Source organism: Staurois parvus, unplaced genomic scaffold, assembly GCF_062004578.1.
Source record: "Staurois parvus isolate SC_StPar_1 unplaced genomic scaffold, SC_StPar_1.0 ptg000275l, whole genome shotgun sequence".
In the NCBI taxonomy this organism is placed as follows: Eukaryota; Metazoa; Chordata; class Amphibia; order Anura; family Ranidae; genus Staurois; species Staurois parvus.
In genome coordinates, this window is record NW_028318071.1 from 1,203,746 (window position 1) to 1,230,841 (window position 27,096).

The following is a 27,096-nucleotide window of genomic DNA, read 5'->3' on the forward strand; positions in this document are numbered from 1 at the left end:
GATACTATCATCATGTTCAAGTTCTGAGGAGAAATGGAAATTCAAGTAGCATGACAGTCAAACATGAAATGAGTTAAGTGATGCTCTTCTGGTTAATAGAAATATAAACAAAGATAACACTAGACCGCCAAAATTGGATGTTCACTTAAGTCCTAAAAGAATGAAGAGAGGAGGCCTGTGGAGAGTGATAAGAGAATGAAGGAAAGAAAGAACAGGGGAAGGACAAGGAGTGTAGGCACTGCATACAGCCAGTAAAAAGGAAATTTATTGATTTTTATTTTCTTGGTTATTTTAAAAGAGACCAGACACAAAACTGTCAATGATTCTAATATATATTTATTTTGTAACACAAACATTTCCTCTGGATGCAATATATTTTATTATGTTGCCAATTTTCTTTAAGTTAGGGTTACATGCACACTCTTTGCTAAGTATATGTTTGCTGAAAAGCTATGTAGGAATTGTCATGTAATAGATATTACTGAAGCTGAGGACTACATTAAATCGAAGGGACCTTTTTATAAAGCTTAAAATTTCTATTCCGCCATTTCCTAAAATTGCTTTTATTCATAAAGCTGCTCTGAGCACTCTTAACTGCCCTTTGATCATACTGTATATAAATTCACCTAAAATGTGACAGAAAACATTAAATTTATGACTTTGTTCAACTTTTTCATTGTAATTCCACCCTAGACCATAGACCATATATGACCCAATCCTTTTTTACTGAAAGCAGCTAGGATAGAAGCTTTCTGTAACATAGGGAAAACAGTTTTTTTTTGGTTTTTTTTCCTTATTTTTTTGTATATGTCACTATTATATCCCTGCATTTCCATGGTTTGTAAACATTTCCTTTTTTCACTTCATGTTGCACTTTCTATTTGATTTTGTTGACTCATGGGAAACATTTACCGTATTTGCCGGCGTATAAGACGACTGGGCGTTTAAGACGACCCCCCTACTTTTCCTGCTAAAATGTAGTGTTTGGGCTATACTCGCCGTATAAGACTACCCCTCTTCCAGTGCACACCAGTGGGAGGAATAGTGCCCCATCATCGGTATCAGTGGGGGGAATAGTGCCCCATCATTGGTATCAGTGGGGGGAATAGTGTCCCATCATTAGTATCAGTGGGGGGAATGGTGCCCCATCATTGGTGTCAGTAGGAGGAATAGTGTCCCAACATTGGTGTCAGTGGGAGGAATGGTGTCCCATCATTGGTGTCAGTGGGGGGTGGAATAGTGCCCCATCGTTGGTGTCAGTGGGGGGTGGAATAGTGCCCCATCATTGGTGTCAGTGGGGGTGGAATAGTGCCCCATCGTTGGTGTCAGTGGGGGGGGAATAGTGCCCCATCGTTGGTGTCAGTGGGGGGGGGGAATAGTGCTCCATCGTTGGTGTCAGTGGGGGGGAGGAATAGTGCCCCATCATTGGTGTCAGTGGGGGTGGAATAGTGCCCCATCATTGGTGTCAGTGGGGGTGGAATAGTGCCCCATCGTTGGTGTCAGTGGGGGGGGGGAATAGTGCCCCATCGTTGGTGTCAGTGGGGGGGAGGAATAGTGCCCCATCGTTGGTGTCAGTGGGAGGAATAGTGCCCCATCATAGGTATCAGCGGGAGGAATAGTGCCCCATCATTGGTATCAGTGGGAGGAATAGTGCCCCATCATTGGTATCAGTGACACCAATGATGGGGCACTATTCCTCCCACTGACAGTTGCTGACTCTGTTCTCGTATGGTGCTGCTGCAGCCAGCATATGTGGTTGCAGCAGCACCTCTACACTGACCACTTACCTGCTGGTCCTGCACTCGATTTTCGTGCGGCCGCTCGGCTCCACCCTCTCGCCGGTAATTGGCCGCCTGTGTGCCTTTCCTGAGCTACAGTTCTGGAGGCCAATCGCTGGTGAGGAGGCGGAGCCGAGCAGCCGCGCGAACATCCAGTGGCCGAACTGAAGGCGCAGCCGCGCTTCCTGGACCGGATCGTCGTGGGACCGGAACCAGGTAAGAAATAGCCCCTGCCCACCCCTGTACTTAGTGTCCCTTCCGTTAGGGGAAGGGGGGGCGGCAGCGGCACCGCGCCGCCCCCCTAAAAAGTGTCATGTCATGTTATACCGGCGTATAAGACGACCCCCGACTTTTGAGAAGATTTTTAAGGGGTAAAAAGTCATCTTATACGCCGGCAAATACGGTAGCTCAGAAGTAAGGCATGGTGTGGTGAAAATGAAAAGAAGTCATTTTGCTTATCTTTATAAAGCTATAAGGGAAAGCGATTTCTATTATTTTTACTGCATTCATGCCTTCAATGACATGTCTCTTGTTACTCATTATAACCCAGCATCAAGAATAATGCATGGCACTGTTCCTAAAACAGATCTACGGGGACCCTAAATAGTGCATGTATTCCATAAATCTTCTGAAATTAACATGAGATGAGGGAACTTCTTAGAATTTTAATTTCTAAGGTAAATATCACTTCAAGGTCCACTAATGGTGGATACTAAAATGGTCCCTGAGGACTGAGGTTAGCAAATACATATGCATGACAACCAAATGATGAAAAAATTAATAATGATATTATTAAGGCAGTGCAGTGTTTATGACCGTCAGGAATTAATAGTTATCAATACAGAATACCTATAAAGATAATGCTTTTTTTACATGGAGGAGAGTTGAAGATTAAAATTAGAACCTCCCATTTACAAGGAAAATGATTTGTTCTTGTGTTTCCTTTGTGGTTGAGGAATGGGGACTAATGTATTGTGGGGGAAGAATTGCAATGAATGGACATTGGGGATGGTAATATGAATGAGATCTGGAATCTTCACACACAGTCTTGAATCACATCTTGGAGAGGCTGAAGGTGCATGGCTCTGCAGAACATTTATTACAAATCACAATAGGAGTCATTCTCGTGGAACATCAGGTGGAGGGATTTTCAAGGTGCTGGGTTCCACCCCCCATATTTCACGAGCGTACTGAGCAATCGTCCGATCACTGGAAAACTTCCCAGCTCCAGCAATATTATGGATCACCTTGCGAGTCCACTCTTTTGGATTCTATATAAGAGAACGTTTTTTGTGAAAATAAAAGTAAAATGAAATGGGATAGGCAGATAACAGAAGGGAGTGTAAAATACATGATTAGAAAGTGATTACTAAACTGAATAGAAAAAGAAATTGTTAAATTAAATGAAAAATAGAAAAACAAGTCCATGTCATCTTTTGCATTTACAGTAATACCTCGGTTTACGAATTTAATTCATTCTGCAGGACTTTTTGTATAGCAAAAAATTTGTAAACTGAAACACCGTTTCCCATAGGAATGCACTGAAAACCAATTAATCCGTTCCAGATTATCAATGTCACATGGGGTGGGGTCACTCGGGTGATGTCCCCGCCCCTTATATATTTAAGAACTGTCAAGCCAGTTCAGAGGCAGAGGGCTGGCAGCGGGAACAGAACTTTTTTTTTTCTTTATTCCGGTCGGCAGCAGGGCATCGTGATTGATGTTGGATCAACTGCAATGGACATTCTTTTAGTTTTTCTTTTAATAAAGGACTTGTCAAAGACCATGTCCTGTCCTTTTGCACACTACACTGTTTTTTTGTGAATGAGTAGCGATATCATGTACCCCATACTCATTCACTCATGCCCGCAGATCCCCACAACCACCAACCAGCCAGGGTTGTTGGGAAGAGGCCCTTGTCCCCATCAACATGGGGACAAGGTGCTTTGGGGGGAAAGCCCTCCTGCCCCCAAAGCACCCCCCATGTTGAGGGAATGTGGCCTGGTTTGGTTCAGGTGGGGGGGTGCTCGCTCGTCCCCCCCCCCCTTACCTGCCGGGCTGCATGCTCAGATAAGGGTCTGGTATGGATTTTTGTGGGATCCCCCACACCATTTTCTTTTAAATTTTGGTGTGGGAGTTCTCCTCAAAATCCATACCAGACCTGAAGGGCTTGGTATGGATGGGAGGGTGTCAAGGTCCTACCTTTTCCCTGAGGTTATGTTACTCCATGTGCTGGCGTCCATCTTGGATTCTGCTGTGCATGATGGGAATCCTTCTATGCCTTCAAGTTTCTGTGGTCCATCCCCCAGAGGGGTGTGGCTGATGACATATAAGCCTGTGGCCCGCACATGCTCTTTGCACTTGTGTCTTGTGTCTTTGTGTTGCTATTACTCTGTTCTGACTCTCGTGACTCTCCTGGTATCTGATTCGGCTTGTGACTTGACTATTCTTTGTATTCTCCTTTGATCTGACCCTCTGTTGCTGAGCCCGGCTCGTGACCTGTGATTCTCGTCTGCTGTCCTGTACTGTTTTGTCCTGTTGTTGTTGACCCCGGCTTGTCTGACTACTCTCTTGTCTCTTCCACCAGCTACACGCCATTGGCGGCGGCCATTACCGCACCTGAGGTGTCTCGGGGGCCGCGACCTGGTTCCTGGCTGCGTCAAGTCCATCCCCACCATCAGGGGCCCTGGTGAAGGGCAGCCTGGGACTTAGACTCCGCGCCCTGAGGGACTTTGGTCTGTGGGTGGTGGTTGTCGTCAGCCAATGCGTTACATTGTTAGGCCTCCCTGTCCGTTCCTCAGCTCCTGCCCTGACATTACACAAGTGCCATGAACCCTGACGGTGCAGGCACGCCTTCGCTCCCAATGCTAGTCGCCAGACTCGATCAACAGGATCACCTGTTGGATCAGTTCGCTCAGGCGTTGCAAACTCTGCTTGCACGCACTGCACACCTTGCTCCTGGGGCTATTAGGCCGGTAGTCGCTCCGGTGGTCTCTCCCGCTGCTTCTCCGCCTATTGCGTCCACCACCTCGACGGCTGCATCAGCGGCACCCAGAGGTATGACTGGTTCTGCCCCTCTTCCACAGCGCTTTGGGGGTGAGCCGAGTCAGTGTCGTGGGTTCCTCAACCAGGTGGGTATTTATTTTGAATTAATACCCCACGCCTTTCCGTCTGAGAGGTCAAAGGTGGGGTTCCTAATTTCACTACTCTCAGACAAGGCCTTGGCCTGGGCAAATCCCATATGGGAGAGGAACGACCCGGTGATTCAAGATTTTTCCGGTTTTGTCGATGCCTTCCGTAGGGTATTCGACGTACCGGCTCGTTCCGCCTCGGCGGCCAAGCTGCTCATGACCATGCATCAGGGTTCACGGACCGTGGCCGAGTACGCTATAGAGTTTCGTACCCTGGCGGCAGAGGTCGGTTGGAACAATGAGGCTCTGGTGGCTGCGTTTTCCCATGGTCTTTATGACACATTGAAGGACGAGATTGCAGCTAAGGAACTGCCTGTGGCGTTGGAGGAGCTCATCTCTTTCCTGATCCTGATTGACACCAGGCTCAGGGAGAGGCCTTCACTCAAGGAACGCCTGCGGAGGCCTTCCAATTGACTGGCACCTGCATTTTCTGTCCCACCCGTTCCTCCCTCTCCTCATGCAGCTGGGGTTTGCTCGCCTTTCCGAGGGGGAGCGGGCCGCTCGGCGTCGGCAGGGTCGCTGCCTGTACTGTGGCCTTGGTGGGCACTTTCGGCAGTCTTGTCCGGTCCATCCGGGAAACGCTCGCACCTGAGATCATGTCGGGGACAGATCTTGGGTGGAGTTTCCTCATCCCCAGCGTTCCGCAAGGATAAGCCACTGATCACCGTGGTCCTTTCTTGGACGGGGGGTTCGGTTTACAGCCCAGGCGTTAGTAGACTCTGGGGCCGGTGGGTTGTTCTTGGACAGCTCGTTTGCTGCACAGCACTCCATTCCCCTGCAGGCTCGTGCTGCCCCATCGGTTCTCGAAGCAATAGTTGGCAGGCCCCTGCAACCGCCGCAGGTTACCCACGAGACTCTGCCAATAGAGGTAGCCATTGGGGCTGTTCACAGGGAGTTGGCCTGTTTTCAGGTGATTTCTTCCCCACACTATTCGGTGGTTTTGGGGTATCCCTGGCTCCAGAGGCACAATCCAACCTTCAATTGGCAAACAGCCGAGATTCTCTCATGGTCTCCACAGTGTGGGGCCGGGTGCATCCTTGGGCCGGTTAAGGTATTGTGTGCCTCCTCGGACTCTGCGTTGCCCACCGACTATGGGGAGTACCGGGACGTGTTTGATAAGGTACGCGCTGGTACCTTACCACCGCATCGTCCTTACGACTGCGCCATATCCTTGCAACCCAGGGCCACTCCTCCACGTGGCAGGGTGTACCCTCTCTCGGTTGCAGAGAATAAGGCCATGGAGGAGTACGTTGTGGATGCGCTCTCCCGGGGGCACATTCGTAAGTCTACTTCCCCAGCAGGAGCGGGTTTTTTTTTCGTAAAGAAGAAAGGTGGGGAATTGAGGCCCTGCATCGATTATAGGGGTCTCAATCGGATTACCATTAAAAATGCATATCCAATTCCTTTGATTTCTGAGTTGTTCGACCGCCTTAAGGGAGCAACAGTCTTTACCAAACTCGACCTTAGGGCGGCGTACAACCTCGTACGGATCAGACAGGGGGATGAGTGGAAGACCGCGTTTAACATCAGAACTGGGCACTATGAATACCTGGTGATGCCCTTCAGATTGTGTAACGCGCCCGCGGTTTTTCAGGAATTCATAAACGATGTCCTTCGTGATTTGTTGCAGCAGTGCGTAGTGGTTTACCTGGATGACATCTTGGTTTACTCTACCTCCATGGAGTCCCATGTCCAGGATGTCAAGCAGGTGCTGCAACGATTGCGTGAGAACGGACTCTTTTGTAAACTCGAGAAGTGCGAGTTCCATCGATCCCAGGTTGCCTTTTTGGGCTACGTAATTTCCGCGGAGGGATTTTCCATGGACCCTCAGAAGGTTGCGGCGGTTCTGCAGTGGCCTCGTCCCAATGGTCTTCGGCCCATTCAGCGCTTTCTGGGTTTTGCCAACTACTATCGGAAGTTCATCAGGAACTTCTCCACATTGGCAAAGCCTCTCTCTGACCTAACCAAGAAGGGGAGTAACCCTCACGAGTGGCCATCCGAGGCCATCATAGCTTTCGAGGCTCTGAAAGCTGCCTTTGCTTCGGCTCCGATCCTTTCACATCCCAATCCTGGGTTGCCCTTCGTCCTCAAAGTTGATGCTTCCGAGACGGGAGTAGGGGCTCTCCTGTCTCAGCGTCGGTCGCCCGATGGACCCCTACTTCCCTGCGGGTTCTACTCCAGGAAGCTTTCCTCGGCTGAGTGCAACTACCAGATTGGAGATCGCGAGTTGTTGGTCATCATTCTGGCTCTCAAGGAATGGAGGCACCTGCTCGAGGGTTCCGCGGTTCCGGTCCTCATTCTTACCGATCACAAGAACCTGACTTATCTTTCGGAGGCCAAGAGATTGACACCCCGCCAGGCCAGATGGGCTCTGTTCTTGTCACGCTTCAACTATGTGGTTTCAGATTTTCCTGGTTCCAAGAATGTCAGGGCTGATGCGTTATCACGGCAATACTCTGAGTTGTCCAGGGAGGACTCTGAGCCAATCTCACTTATACCTCCAGATCAGATCCCCTTGGGGAGCAGATTTTGGCGGCTCAAACTGATGCTCCTCCCGGGAAGCCGGAGGGTAGATGTTTCGTACCCGAGGGATTGCGCACCTGCCTGCTGCGTACCTACCATAACGCCAAAACTGCCGGGCATCCGGGGAAGAACCAGCTCTATTGGGTCGTCTCTCGCTTATTCTGGTGGCCAACCCTCCGTGCCGACATTGCCTCTTATGTAGCGGCATGTTCAATCTGTGCCCAGAATAAGTCTCCACGGCATCTCCCTTTGGGTCTTCTGCAACCCATTCCCAATGGGGAGCGTCCTTGGTCACATCTAGGGATGGACTTTATTGTAGACCTCCCGGTGTCTCGGGGTCATACGGTCATCCTCATGATCGTCGATCGGTTTTCTAAGATGTGCCATTGCATTCCACTCAGGAAATTACCCACAGCGCAAGAACTGGCCACGGTCTTTTCCAGGGAGATTTTACGCCTGCATGGGTTACCTAAGGTGATTGTCTCAGACCGCGGGAGTCAGTTCGTGTCCAGATTCTGGCGCGCCTTCTGCTCCCAGTTGGGTATTAGTCTCTCCTTTTCTTCAGCCTACCACCCGCAGTCCAATGGGGCTGCGGAGCGTTCCAATCAGGCCTTAGAACAATTCCTTCGGTGTTATATTTCAGACCATCAGGACGATTGGGCCGATCTCCTGCCGTGGGCAGAGTTTGCCAGGAACTCGGCGGTCAACTCCTCCTCCGGGATGTCTCCCTTCATGGCCAACTATGGGTTCCAACCCGCGGTATTACCTGAGAGGTTCTCACCACAGGACATTCCGGCTGTGGAGAACCATCTTGCTGCCCTGCGTTCTTCATGGGGGCAGATCCAGAGGGCCTTGAGGGACTCAGCTCAGCGCCAGAAGTTCCAGGCTGATCGCAGACGGTTGCCCGCTCCTTCATACCAGGTCGGCGATCGGGTGTGGTTGTCTACTCGCAACCTCAATCTTCGGGTGCCCACACCCAAACTAGCTCCCCGTTTTGTCGGTCCTTTCCGCATTCTCCGCAAAGTGAATCCGGTGGCCTATGCCCTTGCCCTTCCGTCTGGGATGCGGATCTCCAATATCTTTCATGTTTCCCTGTTGAAACCTCTGATCTGCAATCGCTTCACTACCTCTCTTCCTCGGCCCACGTCCTGTCCGGGTTGACGGTCATGAGGAGTATGAGGTGAGCCGGATCCTGGACTCTCGATTGGTGCGCGGTCGATTACAGTTCCTGGTTCATTGGCGCGGTTATGGTCCCGATGAGCGTTCCTGGGTTCCTTCCGCGGATGTCCATGCTCCTGCCCTCCTCCGCGCTTTTCATACCCGCTTTCCTCAGAAACCTTTTGTTGAGCCGCGGAGGGGGAGGGGCCCTTGAGGAGGAGGTACTGTCAAGGTCCTACCTTTTCCCTGAGGTTATGTTACTCCATGTGCTGGCGTCCATCTTGGATTCTGCTGTGCATGATGGGAATCCTTTTATGCCTTCAGGTTTCTGTGGTCCATCCCCCAGAGGGGTGTGGCTGATGACATATAAGCCTGTGGCCCGCACATGCTCTTTGCACTTGTGTCTTGTGTCTTTGTGTTGCTATTACTCTGTTCTGACTCTCGTGACTCTCCTGGTATCTGATTCGGCTTGTGATTTGACTATTCTTTGTATTCTCCTTTGATCTGACCCTCTGTTGCTGAACCCGGCTCGTGACCTGTGATTCTTGTCTGCTGTCCTGTACTGTTTTGTCCTGTTGTTGTTGACCCCGGCTTGTCTGACTACTCTCTTGTCTCTTCCACCAGCTACACGCCATTGGCAGCGGCCATTACCGCAGCTGAGGTGTCTCGGGGGCCGCGACCTGGTTCCTGGCTGCGTCAAGTCCATCCCCACCATCAGGGGCCCTGGTGAAGGGCAGCCTGGGACTTAGACTCCACGCCCTGAGGGACTTCGGTCTGTGGGTGGTGGTTGTCGTCAGCCAGTGCGTTACATTGTTAGGCCTGCCTGTCCGTTCCTCAGCTCCTGCCCTGACAGAGGGGGGACCCCACGCCATTTTTTTTTATTATGGTGCTGGTTTTTAAGTGTAATTACCGTTTTTATTTTTTTCCCTAAAACTCAGCTGGCACTTTCCCCCCAGCTAAAAGAGTTTTTTTTTCTTTTAGTTTATTTCCCCAGGTTAAAAGAAACAATGTTTCCTTTTAGTTTCTTAAAATAAACAGTTTCCTGTAACTCTGGGGAAAGTGACATCTAATCTTGTGAGCTACAGTGAAAAAAAAAGAAGTTGGCAATTGCATTTAAAAATCAGCACTGACATACACTTCGTATTGCGAAAAAAATTTGTAACACATTTGTAAACCGAGGCAATATTTTCAATGGATTTTCATTTGTAAACCGAAAACTACATTAACCGAGGCATTCGTAAACTGAAGTACCACTGTATATGCAAAGTCAAAAGTCTCAAGAAAATCCTGTCTTGTGTCATTGTTAGTCATCCTGTAGGGAGAGTATAGACCTATAACATAAGCCATGTCAGGCAGAAACAAACTAATATCCTTACTAGGCATATAATTGTGTCAGCCTGTATTATGACAATTCACCTTGTAAAGAGCACTGACAGAATCTTGACATCTGATGTAATCTTCATAATCTGCAAATACTTTGAACCTGAAAAAATAACACAGCATTTTTAGGCAGTGAGAAGGATTGGAGAAATAACAGAAAAAAAGAATATGAAGAGCTGGAAAGATGGGGGAATAAACAAGAATTAGCAAAGAAGGCAGAAAGAAAGAAGAATTGTTACCTGTCATGATTCATCAGCATGTTGACAATGTCCTTGAAGAGGTCAGGCTGTTTGGGGGAGAAGTATCCTGAATTCAGCTGATCAATCACCTGTCTTAGCTCAGGAATCCTCTCATAATACATCCGGGCATTATAACTGCACAGAAATGATAAAAAGTCAATTATCAAATGGATCATTTTTGTGTTTATACACACAATGGGGTTTAATTACTAATGGCAAATATACTGTGCACTGCAAGTGCAGTTGCTATAGATCTGAGGGGAAGCTCTAAAATGAGGGGAAGCTCTGCTGATTTCTATCATCCAATCATGTGCAAGCAAAAATTCTGTTTATTATTTTCCTTGCATGTGACTGGGTATTCTTTGCAAAATTAAACTTTACCTCATTTAGTATGCTCTAGAGCAACTGCACTATACTTCCAGTATATACATACTCTAGTTAGTTATTTCTGAAAATAAATCACCTCACCATTATTCATACAAATCCTTTAGGCTCCTTTCATATGGACGGCCAGGGGGTGGTAAAAACAGGCTATAAAAAAGTAAAAACACCCTAACCCAGACCTAGAAGTGGACATGGTGCCATATGAGTGAGTACATATTGCCTCAGCCACTGTGCTTTGCATTGTGGTACAGCAATTTAACACAACATGCCAAGTTTCACAGGCAGTGGATGAAAATACCATGCTTGACAATGAATGTTCTAGAGAGACATGATCCAAGGCTAACAATGCATGAAGATTCCAAACCTCAAACCTTTCCAAATGCTTGGCTTGCAGTTGTGGCACGGTCCCATTATGCAAAATTGCCGTTCGGCAGTAAAAAAGAAAAAAAAATTGCAGCAAGATATATAGCATTTTTCTTTCCATAAACTTTCACTGAAGATACTTTCACATCTCTGCCTGTCACCTGAACTGACCCATCTGCATGGCCCACTGACTACATTTCTGCAAGACACAAGTCCAATCCATCCCCACTCCTAGAACCATAGCAAGTTTTTTGTTCACCCTTTGTTCCTAATTATTTACAACCTTGTGTTAATAAAAAAAAAAAAATACATAGATTTTAATTCTCTTTACAAGTTTTCCAAAAAAACTTTGTGGCAAAAACTTTTAATTTTCAAAAGACTCACTATTCTTATAAAATACATTGTAGTAATTTTGTGGGTGTTTTTCTTGTCCTGGCACTTCAGCGCTAGTGAACATAGCATTCCTGGGGGCAGTAACAAACCAGTATGCTAGGCTTGCTTAGCTTATAGAAACAGGGAATGTGATAGCTCAAGCTACAAGCCACTAAGCTATATTTCCTGACCACTCATACAGAGACAAGCACTACAAAACACTGTTTTTGATACAAGGTTGGTTGATTGCACAAGATACAATGTATATAATCAGTCCAAACCTGGCGCATGCGCGACCAGGGATGATGTCGGATGTTTAGCTCCCTAGCTCTGCTCATCCCCGGCCCTTCCTGACTCACTCGCCATGCTGCACTGCTCCTAACTCGCTCCGGGTGAGCCACACTAGCACCCACCCTGGCACCTGGGGGACTCTCCAATGGGGAAGATAGGGAGCTGGAAGCCCCCCTCCCCGCCGCCACAAGACCCGCAGCCCTCACCGCTCTGGCGGTTTCTCTCCAGGCCACAATCCCCAGCCTCTATTATTACCACGAGTCCAAGGAGCAATCCCAGACCCCCAGCGGCCATGGAGGGTACTGCAGCCTTCCTCCCAGCAGAGCAGCTGACAGCCTCAACTCTAAATAATCCCCAGATGGAGGAATTTGACCCCCAGGCTATGACAGGAGGGGCAATGGACCACCCTTTACCAGGGAATCATCCATCCTCTACCCAGGCTTCCCAGCAGGCTTCATCTTCTCTCACAATTTCTGCGCTGGATGATAAATTGCAAGTATTTTTACGCAATATTACTGCCTCCATATCTGCTGAAGTTGGAAAATTGGCTTTGGATTTCAGAGGGGAAATAGCCCAGACCGGAGACCGCACGGGTCAATTAGAAAATAAATTTTATGAATTGGTGCAATATGTTCATGTTTTGGAGGAAGACCACGTGTATCTGAAGTACTCCATGTCCCAAATGCAGCTCCAACAACAGTACCTGGAAAACGGGGAACGTTGCCAAAATATCCGTATTCGCGGTATATCCAAATTTATTGCTGACTCACAACTACACCATCACCCATTGTCCTTCTTCATCGCAACCGCTCCCATGGTTCCAGAAGCAGATTGGCAAATGGATAGGGCTCATCGCTCTCTGGGCTCGAAACCTGCTGAAGGCACCAGACCATGCGACGTCATAGTCCGCTTCCATTTCTTTCAAAGCAAAGAAGCCTTATTATCTGAAGTTCACCACAAATCTTTGGAATTTAAAGGGGACAGACGCCAGCTCTTCTGCGACCTTTCCCTGATTACCCTGGCCAAATGGCGGGAACTGAAGCCGATCACCACACACCTTCAGCAACACCTTGTCCCCACCTTTGTCGGATGATGCGCCCTCATTGCCTCCTACCCCATCTTGCCCTTCCGCCATCCCCAACAAGATTTGGACACCAGTTCAACGGGGGCTGGAAGCGACTCTCGCGTACCCCACAATGTTTACGTCCTCCTCGATCAAGAGACCTGCTTAACTGATGTTCTTCTGGGGTGACCTCCTGTGATAATTCCGGTACTGATCCTTCTCCCCTGATCTTTACAAGGTTTCTACATAGGTTCTTTGGCCAGCCGAGCCCTTGATGGGTGCATTTTTTTTGCTTCTGTTTTTCTCTGGCTGGGTTTGACGACCTGATGTGTCAGATGTTATGTTGCCCCTGATTTCGTCTAGCCATTGGGCTAGACAACTTTGGTTCAGTTGTTGCTCCCAAGTATATATCCTTATGGATATCTATGTCTCCCATTGTAATTTTTATTTTTTGTGTTATTTTAATGTTCTGTTTTTCTATTCTGTTTCATTGATGGAATTTCATTTTTTCTATTGGTACACATGCTTTGTCCATTATTATTTTATGATGGCTTTAAGGTTTTTATCATATAATGTCAAGGGCCTTAACTCCATTCAAAAACGGTGGATGGCTTTGAGGGAGTTTCGATCCTCAGGAGGAGACATTATTTTTGTCCAGGAGACCCATTTCAAATTTTTTTTCCCAAGCCTACTCGGCCTTTGATCCCTCCGGGAAGGCTGGGGTGGCAATTCTGATTAAGACACAATGCTCCGGGGTGGAGCCTGAGCATGGCGGCAGAGGAGAGCTCAATGTAGGAGCTCTCGGACGGAGCTCCGTAGTCTGACCTCCCCAGGCCTCCTGTGTACCTCCTGAGCCATGTAAAAAGCCTTGCGGCGTGGGACTTACCCTGGCCTGACGGCTCCCCGGGACGAGAGGTGGAGGTTTGCGGGGGGAGAGGAGGAGAGTGGAGAGCGGAGAGCGGCTGGAGACTAGCGGCGAGAGGGCGCTTGGATGCTGGGAAGCCGGCGCGATCACGTGACCGGCCGCAAAGCACTCCTGGGAGATCGGGAAGCCGGCCGGCCGGCGTTCTGCGGTGGGAGAGCAGAGCTGACCTGTTGGCCGGAGACCGGTTTATTCTCCCCCTATTCCCCTGAGACCCCCAGGGCTTAAAGCAAAGCAAGAGGAAAGCCACTGAGTCCTGGATAACAGAAAAATCGAAGAGACCCTGGAGGGCCCCCCTCCGTGAACAAAAACCCTAAACAACCTGAAGGAGAGAGCATTCAGCGTGGTCACAAGAAGAAACATACGAGGAGGGTGAGTGACTAAAGCCGAAACCTATTATACACTAATTGTGATGTATTACATGGCCCCCTAAAGGGAAGCAGGGGGTAAGAGAAAGGGGGGACCCCCGGTGACTGCAAAAAAGGTGGAAAAGATCTGTGGAAAGAATAGCCCAAAAAGACCAGCAGGGGGATAGTGCAGAGACTTGTATATAAGAACTTTGATTTTCTTCCCTCCAAACCCATGAATTTATAACAGAGGAACGAAGAATAAAAGCTACAGAGAAAATGAAAAACAAAAGTGTAAAAGGAAGTGGGCTTAAAGGGTCCCAGACTGGTACAATTAAAAAATATACATCCCAAGGAAACGTAACCCCAGAAAGATACCAGAATAGGATTGAAAGCGGAGAAGCAGATTTTAGTATGGAAAATAGCCCAAGAGTATCATTAGGCCTGGACACCAGTAATCAGCAATCATTAGGTAATATAGAGACGGAAAAAGAACTACAAATACCTAATAAAAAAGAAATGGCAGAAATGTTTAAAGAATTGGAGAAAACAATAAAACAAGAAATGGTAAATATCCGAAGCGACCTGGGACACCTGTTGGTGAGAGTGGAGGAAACGGAGGAGAAAGTTAAAAATCAGACCCAGGTTATCTCTGAGCTAGAAAAAGAAATAATTAACATAGGGAAAGCCCAAGAAAAACTGATATATAAAGCTGAGATACAAGAAAATAGAGACAGAAGGAGAAACGTCATGATACGAGGGGTCCCAGAGAACTCAAAGGGAGAAAACCTGCAAGAAGTGGTTTGTAAAATATTAAATACTATAACAGACAGTACTGAAATGGAAAGGACTAAAATAGAAGGAATCTTTAGAAAAGGAAAAATCCAGAGATACCTGGGGAAAGAAAGGCCGAGAGACATAATAGTTAAATTTTATGAGTTTCAAGATAAAGAAAAAATCTGGAAGAAGATCAAGGGAAAATCAGTTATTAAGTATGAAGGAGGAGACATACAGATATATGCGGACTTGGCCCCAGAGACTCTGTGGAGAAGGAGAACTTTGAGACCCCTATTGGAAAGGTTGAAAGAACATAATATGCAATATAGATGGGGGACTCCCGAATGTTTAATAGGATGGAAAAATGGGGTTACAGCATACCTCAGGTTCCCAGAAGATTTGAAACATTTTTGTGACAGTTTAAAAATACGAAGAATGAGATTCCTGGCTGGGAAGAAGAACAATGGGAAATTAGAATGAAGAGAAAAGAGGACTGGCAACTTGTGGGGGGGAGGAGGCGGGGGGAGGGGGAGAGAGGTGGAGGAGGAAAAATAAGGCTGTGTTTTTTTTTTTTTTTTCCTCTACCTTGGTCTGCCCTCACCCTATCGCCCCTGTCTTACTGTGCTTGAGATGAACCCGAGTAGGACTTGGGGAGCTATGGGGAGGTTAGACAAGGAGAAAGTCGTCCATGCTCAGAGTTTTTAGCCCAAGGATTAGATCAAAAGTGGAATTTATTTTCCATAAATGATTAATAGGCAAATGATAGGCCTAAAAAGAGGGGGGAGGGGAGGGGGGGAGTTGGAAGGTTGGGTGGGTGGGTGGGTAAGTGGGGAGGGGTTTTTTTTTTCCTGCAAAATAAAAAAAGATATAAAAGCAAGTGAGAAGGGAGAAGGAGGGGAAGAGAGGAAGGGAAAAGAGAAAAATATAGAGGGAGGAGAAAAGAGAAGATTTATGGAAGATGGAAGAGATTCAGTTTATAACATATAACGGAAATGGGTTGAACTGCCCTGGGAAAAGATTTAGAGTGTTTAAAGAACTACACCATAGGGCAGCCTCAGTGATATTTCTACAGGAGACACATTTTGAGATAGAATCAAACGTTGATTCTAGGCTGGGGTCCAGAAATCACCCAACATGGTATTATGCAGATTCCCCGGTTAAGAGAGCGAAAGGTGTAGCAATAGGTATGGCAAAGAATACTAGGTTTGAGCTGGAAGATAGAAAGACGGACCCAGAGGGGAGATTCTTGTTTTTAAAGGGAAAGCTACATTAGATTGAGTGTACACTGGCCAATATTTACTGTCCTAATAAAAGCCCGGAGATATATCTGAAAAAAGTGTTGAGGAAGTTGATGGACTTTAAAAAAGGACGTCTGATCCTCGCAGGGGATTTCAATTTTTGTATGGAACCACAAAAGGATGCTACCTCCTATGTACAGAGAGAAGGAAGTAGGGCCCTGAAACTATTGAAAAAAGAACTACACATAAGTCAATTGGTAGATGCCTGGAGAATTACACATATGCAAGATAGAGATTATACCTTTTTTTCAAACATGCATAAGAGGTATTCAAGATTAGATCACATATTAATAGAACATCAATAATTGATCACCTGGTTCAAGTTGAAATAGAGACAATCTCTCTATCGGATCACGCCCCAGTTACAATGAAATTGGAATGGGGGAGGGGGAAAATAGGAGGGCTGGGTTGGAAACTGAATGAGACACTATTAGTAGAAAAGGAAATAGCCCAAAAAATAGGGGAGGAGATCGAATGGTATTTCAAGGAGAACGAGACAGGTGATGTGTCCACAGCTACAGTGTGGGAATCTCATAAGGCATATATAAGAGGAATATTGATAGCGATTGGGGCAAGAAAGAAAAAAGAAAGAAGAGAGAAAATGAGTGGGCTCTTAGAAGAAATAAGTAAACTAGAACAACAACATAAGAACAGAATAACAAAAGAAATAGAGCTGAAGTTAAAAAAAAAGAAAGAAGAATTGGAAGGTGTAATAGAAGAAGAGAAGAGAAAAGCATATAATAGAGTTTTGAGTGAGAGATATAGATGGGGAGAAAGACCTGGAAAATATTTGATGAGGGCCCTGAGGAAAAAGAAAAATAGAAATTATATAGAAAAAAATAAAAGATGTTAAGGGGAACCTGAAGCACTCAAATAGAGAAATCACCAAAGTTTTTATGGAATATTATAGAGACTTGTATAATATAAATCCCCTGCAGGGATCAGAAAATATAGAAAGCGAGAAGAATCAAAAGAGAAAGAAATATCTAGAGATGGCTGGGTTATTAAAATTAAGCGAAGTCCAATTGAACTCCCTTGATGCAGATATCTCACAAGATGAAATAAAATTAGCTTTGAAGGGTACAGTGTCTGGGAAAAGTCCAGGACCAGATGGATACACTGTGAGATATTATAAAAAATATAGTGAAATCTTAGTACCAAAACTTAGAACTTATATGAATGCACTGGGTGGAGAGATGGAAGTAAGAAGAGAATCGCTACAAGCTCAAATGGTGCTTATTCAAAAAGAGGGAAAAGATGCTTCACAGTGTTCGAGCTATAGACCTATTTCATTATTAAACACCGACACTAAGTTATATGCAAAGGTCTTGGCAAATAGATTGAAAGAGCTAATGCCTGAATGGATGCATGAGGACCAGGTGGGCTTTGTTCCCGGGAGGGAGGGCAGAGATAATGGATTACGATCATTGATGTTAATCCAAAAAAGTAAAAAGGGAAAAGAACCGGTGGTGCTACTCTCTATAGATGCTGAAAAAGCGTTTGATAGAGTGAACTGGAGATTCATGATGGATACTTTAGAAGTCATGGGAATTGGGCCTAGGATGAGAGAGTGGATAGGAAAGTTGTACAGATACCCCTCTGCAGTTGTTGTGGTGAATGGGGAGAGGTCAGAACCCATTGAGATGTCAAATGGTACAAGACAGGGATGCCCATTGTCCCCACTGTTGTATGTTATATCATTAGAACCACTGCTGTCAACAATAAGGCTGAATAGAGATATAAAGGGAATCCAGATAGGGGACACAGAACATAAAGTCGCCGCTTTTGCTGACGACTTGCTGTTCTACGTAGGAAACCCCAGGATAACACTTCCAAATTTAATGAAGCTATTAAAGGAATATGGAGAACTGTCAAATTTAAAGATTAATCCAACAAAAACGTAGATTCTAAATATAAATATTTTAAAAAATGAAAAAGAAAAAATACAAAAGGAATTTCCCTTTAAATGGAAAGATAGAGATATAAAATACTTAGGAGTAAAACTTACAGCTTCATATAAACATCTATATAAATTAAACTATATTTCATTGATCAACGAGATTAGAGAGGAGCTAAAAATATTGCAGGAGGGAACTCCGACATGGATAGGCCGTATTAACCTGGTAAAGATGATAATAGTACCAAAAATCATGTATAGATATCAAATGATACCAATTAAACTCCCAGAGATCTTTTTTAAGGTAATTAAGAAACTGATAACAAAATACATATGGAGGAATAAAAAACCAAGATTGTCATATGAGTTGTTGAGTAGGAGGAAAGAAAGAGGTGGTTTAGGGCTCCCAGACTTTAAAAGATACTACAAAGCTGTAATATTGGCAAGAACCATAGATTGGATATATAACTATAAAAAAAGTTGGGTGAGAATAGAGAATGAACATAGTGGAATAGATTTGGGTAAGGTGATATGGGTACCAACACAGTATAGGGGTTTAAATGATAATGTAAATACATACACTTTGAATGTTTTAAAAATTTGGGATAATTTACACAAAAGTTTGAAATGGACTTTCAATTCAACACTGATTTCACTAAAAAACACTGAGTTTTTTCCCCCAGGTAGAGAAGAAATAGGTGGTAGGTGGTTTAAAAAGGAAGAGGTTCAATTAAGAGATATTTTGGTGGGGGATAAAATAGGATCATTTGGGGAATTGAAAAAAAAAAGAGGGAGAGATTTTCACTAAATTAGATGAGTGGCGGCATTTTGAATTGAGGAGTTTTGTTGGAAGTCTGCCAAAACCTTTAAGGACAAGAGACAATTGGAACTTGTTTGAAAAGGTATTGGGAACACAAGGTGATGGGAAGCACGGGATTGCTAAGGTATATAAAATACTCACTGAATTAGATACAAACACAAAGCCAACATATATAACAAAATGGGAAACTGATATGGGAATTGTGATAGATGAGGAGAAGCAGAGGAGAATATATAGATTAACTCACGAAAACGTTTCTATGAGAGAAGTAGAGATGAACCATAAGTGTTTGACAAGATGGCACATTACACCAAACGTTGAAAATAAGATGTGTGAAGAGAGCTCACCGTGGTGTTGGAGGGGATGTGGTGAAATAGGCACAACATACCACATATGGTGGGGATGCCCAAAAATTCAGATATTCTGGAAGACAATAACCCATTTGATAAGAAAGATAACAGAAATAGACATTGGGTAATAAATATATAGTAAGCGCTCAACAACAGTGGCAGCAGCTGAACATATAGGAAAACGCATATAAAGTCCCACAATTCATATATATAAAAAATGCAGCGCTTTGAGGAAGTAATAATAAAACACAGTCTAATGAGAGAAGTGCTCCGTGATTCCTAGTGCAAATGGTAAAAATTCACACTAACCAGACAGCGCGAAAATATACGCATGTGTGTATATATCCTGAAGAATCTCCTCTCCACTCGGATCTGGTCAAAGGAATAGCCGGAAAAGATAGAAGTCCTACGCCCTCATGTGGTGAAAGAATGGTCCAGCAGGCCAGAGAAATATCAATCTGGGTAAGCCTCCCCGTTCACAGGAGCTGACACAGGGATCACTTGGGGCTGTAAGAATTGAAGAAGCTCCCCACAGGAGACATAGGGAAGTACTCATAGTGTAGTAGATAAGGCTTTATTATGAGAACATAGGTGCATAGTGAACAGGGTATATAGCAAGTATGAATGAACACACTGACCCTTAGAAAATAAAGATGGCCGCCGGGACTCCTCGTGGCACCGGCGGCTTAATGTCAACGGCGTCCTGGGTCCCACCTGATGCATTTCGTGCGCACGCACTTCTTCAGAGGTGGAACATAGGACTGCCGTGACCGTCTCCTCGTACATAAATATCGTATCTGGCGCATGCGCACTGGTGCGGCGCCATCTTGCCGAGGTCCGGGCGTCCGCAATCATCAAGTGCGCATGCGCGGGTGCCATTTTACCATGGGTAAAGGTGAATGCAGGCGTCTTAAACTACGGCTCCATACTGATGGAGTCCGGGCGTCCGCATTGCGCAAAAGCGCATGCGCGGGCGCCATTTTGCCGTGTGCCAAAAGGCAAAATACTCAGCGCTGTCAAAAACAACATCAATGATGCCAGACATCATATACGTTGCGAAGCAACTGTATAATTGATAGTGTTATTAGGGAAACACCCTCAAGAGACATACAATGTAAAATAATACATAGGAGAGGAGAATTTAGAAAAATTCACAAATAGTATGAACTGGCCAGGACAAGGGTTAATAGAATTAACGGTAAGTGTACCCGTATCCTGATTAAGGGACCAATGAGTCCATGAGCCCCGATGCATGAAACAAGACTAATGGTTAAAATGCAAATATTAGTCTAATTAAATGTTAAGCCTTATATATAGGTACTAATCCTATATATTAGACCAAAACAACATGGTAAAATAGCATTTAATAAAATTTAAAATACCTGTCACATGGAAGTTAATCGAGGAAAATCAAAACCCATGATGACAAGGTAATCAGACAAGAATAATAAAATACACGCATATGACATACAACAAAAGGATAAAATTACAAGAAAAAAACCGCATGTGTCATGAACATGTATCATAAAAAGTTATAAAAAACAAGAAAGGACCTGATGTGATAGGCACTAACCAGATGACTATGGAGAGGCCTACTCGCAATCAAGATTAATATCATAAAGACGCATGTATCAAATGGCGAGTGTTCATACTATATCTATAGGTCGACGGGGAGTTATTATACTTTTATCTCATTTTTATACGTATGGAATTTATATATCCACGCGATCCCAATATCTATACACCTACTAAGGACGCATAATAGGACCGGATTATATTTATCCCCAGCTCTTCCGTATTTAGTGGGATATTGTAATGAACACTCGCCATTTAATACATGCGTCTTTATGATATTAATCTTGATTGCGAGTAGGCCTCTCCATAGTCATCTGGTTAGTGCCTATCACATCAGGTCCCTTCTTGTTTTTTATAACTTTTTATGATACATGTTCATGACACATGCAGTTTTTTTCTTGTAATTTTATCCTTTTGTTGTATGTCATATGCGTGTATTTTATTATTCTTGTCTGATTACCTTGTCATCATGGGTTTTGATTTTCCTCGATTAACTTCCATGTGACAGGTATTTTAAATTTTATTAAATGCTATTTTACCATGTTGTTTTGGTCTAATATATAGGATTAGTACCTATATATAAGGCTTAACATTTAATTAGACTAATATTTGCATTTTAACCATTAGTCTTGTTTCATGCATCGGGGCTCATGGACTCATTGGTCCCTTAATCAGGATACGGGTACACTTACCATTAATTCCATTAAACCTTGTCCAGGCCAGTTCATACTATTTGTGAATTTTTCTAAATTCTCCGCTCCTATGTATTATTTTACATTGTATGTCTCTTGAGGGTGTTTCCCTCATAACATTATCAATTATACAGTTGCTTCGCAACGTATATGATGTCTGGCATCATTGATGTTGTTTTTGACAGCGCTGGGTATTTTGCCTTTTGGCACACGGCAAAATGGCGCCCGTGCATGCGCTTTTGTGCAATGCGGACGCCCGGACTCCATCAGTATGGAGCCGTAGTTTAAGACGCCTGCATTCACCTTTACCCATGGTAAAATGGCACCCGCGCATGCGCACTTGATGATTGCGGACGCCCGGACCTCGGCAAGATGGCGCCGCACCAGTGCGCATGCGCCAGATACAATATTTATGTACGAGGAGACGGTCACGGCAGTCCTATGTTCCACCTCTGAAGAAGTGCGTGCGCACGAAATGCATCAGGTGGGACCCAGGACGCCGTTGACATTAAGCCGCCGGTGCCACGAGGAGTCCCGGCGGCCATCTTTATTTTCTAAGGGTCAGTGTGTTCATTCATACTTGCTATATACCCTGTTCACTATGCACCTATGTTCTCATAATAAAGCCTTATCTACTACACTATGAGTACTTCCCTATGTCTCCTGTGGGGAGCTTCTTCAATTCTTACAGCCCCAAGTGATCCCTGTGTCAGCTCCTGTGAACGGGGAGGCTTACCCAGATTGATATTTCTCTGGCCTGCTGGACCATTCTTTCACCACATGAGGGCGTAGGACTTCTATCTTTTCCGGCTATTCCTTTGACCAGATCCGAGTGGAGAGGAGATTCCTCAGGATATATACACACATGCGTATATTTTCGCGCTGTCTGGTTAGTGTGAATTTTTACCATTTGCACTAGGAATCACGGAGCACTTCTCTCATTAGACTGTGTTTTATTATTACTTCCTCAAAGCGCTGCATTTTTTATATATATGAATTGTGGGACTTTATATGCGTTTTCCTATATGTTCAGCTGCTGCCACTGTTGTTGAGCGCTTACTATATATTTATTACCCTTTATCTGTTTAACCTTATTATCAGTATAGCTGCTCTTCAGTACACCTCTTATAATGGGAGATATCTTTGATATTAGAGCCTCTAGATCTCTAATATCTGAGGACATATTCACACAAGTAAACAAGACGGAGGATCTCAGGGGGTTGTTCATTCACTTGCACAATCTAACTACCTCTGAAATTAAGACCATCTGGGACATTTCTTTCCTTGAGAAATATGTTAAAGATCAAATGGTCCCTAGATCTCTTAGATGGGACATCTCCCCTGATACTGATGATTCTTCATCTCTGTTGGAATGGTACCATTATTTTAACACGGTTGGTATTGATATGCTCAAATTTCTAATTGTTAGGAAAAAGAAAAAATTGATTTATTTGGATAAGGAGATTAACTCGGTAAGAGATAAACTCACCCCCTATAAAACTAATGATGACTATATCACTGAATCCAATAAACTAAAAAAACATTTGGAAACTGTCGATTTGGAGCAAAAAAATAAAAAGAAAGAAATACAGTAGAGATTTGGCTGACTATCAAACACAGCAGGTGTTCAAATGGCAAACTTTGGACACCAATAATATGGCGGGTAACAGTGGATCCCATCTACCCTCTACCCCGGCTCATAAACAAGGCCAGCAAAACCATACCAATTTACAGAGTAAGGTGAGACCTTCTAACTCCAACAAAGTAGGATATAACATCACCACTCAGAATAAATTTCAACCACTATCTGAACTACCCGATAGGAACATTGGCTCTAGGGACAACAGATGGCATCCAAATGCTCATCCTAAACATGGAAACCCTGTTCCATATAATACTCATCATAAACCTAATAAACCCAATAAACGGAAAACTCACTATAATAACAATCAACACCAGGGCCCTGCCCACCCTCAGAGGAATTCCTTCCATAACCCGAATGATTATCATTATTACAATTCCCCACAACAAGGGTATTACAGAGATCAGTATCCCCGGGATTACCAAAATCAATATTGGAGACCACCATATGACGAGTATTACGCACCTCCCACCCCTAGAACTCCAGATACCCGCCCTAATAACAGCCATAATTTTTTAGAGAGAGGCAGGGTACGAAAACGAAGCGACAATATAGAGGCAAGAGGGGAGGGAGGAGAATCAATAGATCCAACAAAACGAAGGAGAACTTGATAGCGAAGGGCATTTTTAATCTTAGTGCAACTTCCCTTTCTGATAATGAACTTATCCTCCTTGATAAAGGGTTGAAATTCGCTCCCGCTAGGCCTATGAACAAATTTCAGGCCTTTATCGACATCCAGAAATTCGCAAGAAAGTTATCCATCAAAAGATACTTTCTGAATAAGCACATTTCTAAACAGCCTTCCAGCCAATATACCTCCCTTGCTAATGCATCCACTTTCAACCCCCCACCACAGAATAATTCTGCTGTGGGTTTATTTAAGGACCAAGTACTAAAAGATCTAAAAAAATCTCCCTACTAAGAGAATATATAAGGATCCCAAAACTGACGCAGCCATCAAATCCCTTTTGGAGAAAAAAGACCTTGTAGTAAGACCAGCGGACAAGGGGGGAGGGGTTGTGATTTTAAATAAGAGTGACTACACAGCAGAAGTGTATAATATTCTTGGGGATACGTCAACCTACCAATTGCTTCATAGAGATCCTTTACCTGAGTATAAACGCATCCTCAAGACCATTATAAAAAATGGGTATGATGGATCCATTATCAATAAAAAAGAGAAGGAATTTTTGTGCCCTAAGGCTCCACGTCTTCCGGTCCTATATATCTTGCCAAAAGTGCACAAAAATCCATCAAAACCCCCAGGTAGGCCGATAGTGAGTGGCATCGACTCACTCTGTTCGAGAATAGCCGCCTACATCGATCAGCATTTACAACCTTTAGTACTTCACACTCCATCTTATTTAAGAGACACTAAGCATGTCCTCAATTCTATCAAGGATATCTGTATCCCTATATCTGCTTTTCTGGTCACAGCGGATGTTGAGGCATTGTACAGTAACATCAATCATAAGGATGGGATGACTGTTGCCAAACACTATCTCACACATGAGAGTTCACTACTCTCCCCACATATTGATTTTATATTAGAACTCCTAGATTTTGCCATGTCAAAAAATTATATGTGGTTTGATAGTAAGTACTATCTGCAGGTCAAGGGGGTTGCCATGGGGGCAAAGTTTGCCCCCAGCCTGGCTAACCTGTTTATGTCCTTTTGGGAGGAGGATAATATTTATGCCATGGACTGGCCTGAACTACTTTTTTATAAGCGGTACATTGACGATGTGCTTTTACTCTGGAATGGTACGGAACAGTCCCTCATTAATTTTTTCACCACTCTTAACAATAACACAGTTAACATCAAATTGTCATATAACTACAGTAATACTGAAATTGATTTCCTAGACCTCACTTTGTTAAATTTAGATGGGCATATCGCTACCAAATCCTTTTTTAAGCCCACTGATCGTAACAGCTTTATTCCCCTCGATAGCTGTCATCACCCTAGCTGGTTGGCAGGAATACCGAAAGGACAATTTCTCAGACTCAGGAGAAATTGTACCAGTATTGACGTCTACCACACGCAGGCCAATATCCTTAAAGAAAGATTCCTTGAAAAAGGCTACGATAGGGAGAAGTTGAATGGTGTTATAGAATTAATAGCTAATACAGATAGACAGGAATTATTGACTATTCAGACCAAACCACCCAAAACTTTGGTTTGCCCATTTATCACCACATTCTCGGCCCAGCATAGATTCATAAAACACATAATCACTAAAAATTGGGGGATCCTAAAGGCTGATTCTACGCTCGCTAAGATACTCCCAGAGAAACCTGAAGTTATCTTCCGCAGGTCATCTACTCTGCGGAATAAAATAGCTCCTAACGTGGTCTCTCTGCCCACACCACCTCCCTCTTTGTTCAGCTACACTGGTTTTTATCCATGCAACAAATGCATTGCCTGTAAGTTCAATGGGGTGAGGAAGAGAAAGATAGACACTTTCGCCTCTAACCAAACTAGGAAATCATATAATATTGAAAAATTCATTTATTGCAACAGTAGATATGTTGTATATTTACTGGAATGCCCTTGCTCTAAGCAATACATTGGGAGGACAACCAGGCGGCTTAGGGAACACCTTCGGGAACATATCAATAACATAAAAAAGGGGTACAAGGAACACTCCCTGTCCCTCCATTATAGGAAACACCACCATAGAGACCCTTCCAGTCTGAGATTTGTTGGCATTGATATAGTAACTTCACACTGGAGGGGAACCTTTAAAACTAGGGCGGTCTCACAGTTGGAGACAAAATACATTTTCGAATTAGACACTCTACACCCCGCAGGTTTGAATATTGAACTTGATGTCAACTGTTATATTGATAACAGCTGAACCTGCGGCGGTCAAATGAATTACACTGATAACGCAATTATGTTAACTATATCTATAGGTCGACGGGGAGTTATTATACTTTTATCTCATTTTTATACGTATGGAATTTTTATGTCCACGCGATCCCAATATCTATACACCTACTAAGGACGCATAATAGGACCGGATTATATTTATCCCCAGCTCTTCCGTATTTAGTGGGATATTGTAATGAACACTCGCCATTTGATGCATGCGTCTTTATGATATTAATCTTGATTGCGAGTAGGCCTCTCCATAGTCATCTGGTTAGTGCCTATCACATCAGATCCCTTCTTGTTTTTTATAACTTTTTATGATACATGTTCATGACACATGCGGTTTTTTTCTTGTAATTTTATCCTTTTGTTGTATGTCATATGCGTGTATTTTATTATTCTTGTCTGATTACCTTGTCATCATGGGTTTTGATTTTCCTCGATTAACTTCCACGTGACAGGTATTTTAAATTTTATTAAATGCTATTTTACCATGTTGTTTTGGTCTAATATATAGGATTAGTACCTATATATAAGGCTTAACATTTAATTAGACTAATATTTGCATTTTAACCATTAGTCTTGTTTCATGCATCGGGGCTCATGGACTCATTGGTCCCTTAATCAGGATACGGGTACACTTACCGTTAATTCCATTAACCTTTGTCCTGGCCAGTTCATACTATTTGTGAATTTTTCTAAATTCTCCTCTCCTATGTATTATTTTACATTGTATGTCTCTTGAGGGCGTTTCCCTAATAACACTATCAATTATACAGTTGCTTTGCAACGTATATGATGTCTGGCATCATTGATGTTGTTTTTGACAGCGCTGGGTATTTTGCCTTTTGGCACACGGCAAAATGGCGCCCGCGCATGCGCTTTTGCGCAATGCGGACGCCCGGACTCCATCAGTATGGAGCCGTAGTTTAAGACGCCTGCATTCACCTTTACCCATGGTAAAATGGCACCCGCGCATGCGCACTTGATGATTGCGGACGCCCGGACCTTGGCAAGATGGCGCCGCACCAGTGCGCATGTGCCAGATACGATATTTATGTACGAGGAGACGGTCACGGCAGTCCTATGTTCCACCTCTGAAGAAGTGCGTGCGCACGAAACGCGTCAGGTGGGACCCAGGACGCCGTTGACGCTA

At 44.3% G+C, this 27,096-nt stretch overlaps 1 protein-coding gene across 1 annotated transcript in view; it reads right to left on the reverse strand.

Annotated features, from left to right (window-relative positions):
• Positions 1 to 319: 319 nt before the first annotated feature.
• The window catches only part of PYGM (glycogen phosphorylase, muscle associated), a 580,472-nt gene continuing 553,695 nt past the window's right edge, over positions 320 to 27,096 (reverse strand). Inside the window, exons 18-20 of the mRNA XM_089681655.1 lie at positions 10,270 to 10,404; positions 10,067 to 10,133; positions 320 to 3,049 (exon numbers count right to left, since the gene is read on the reverse strand). Of these exons, the coding sequence (XP_089537781.1) occupies positions 2,897 to 3,049; positions 10,067 to 10,133; positions 10,270 to 10,404 (355 nt within the window). The 3' untranslated portion in view covers positions 320 to 2,896. The remainder of the gene's footprint in view (positions 3,050 to 10,066; positions 10,134 to 10,269; positions 10,405 to 27,096) is intronic.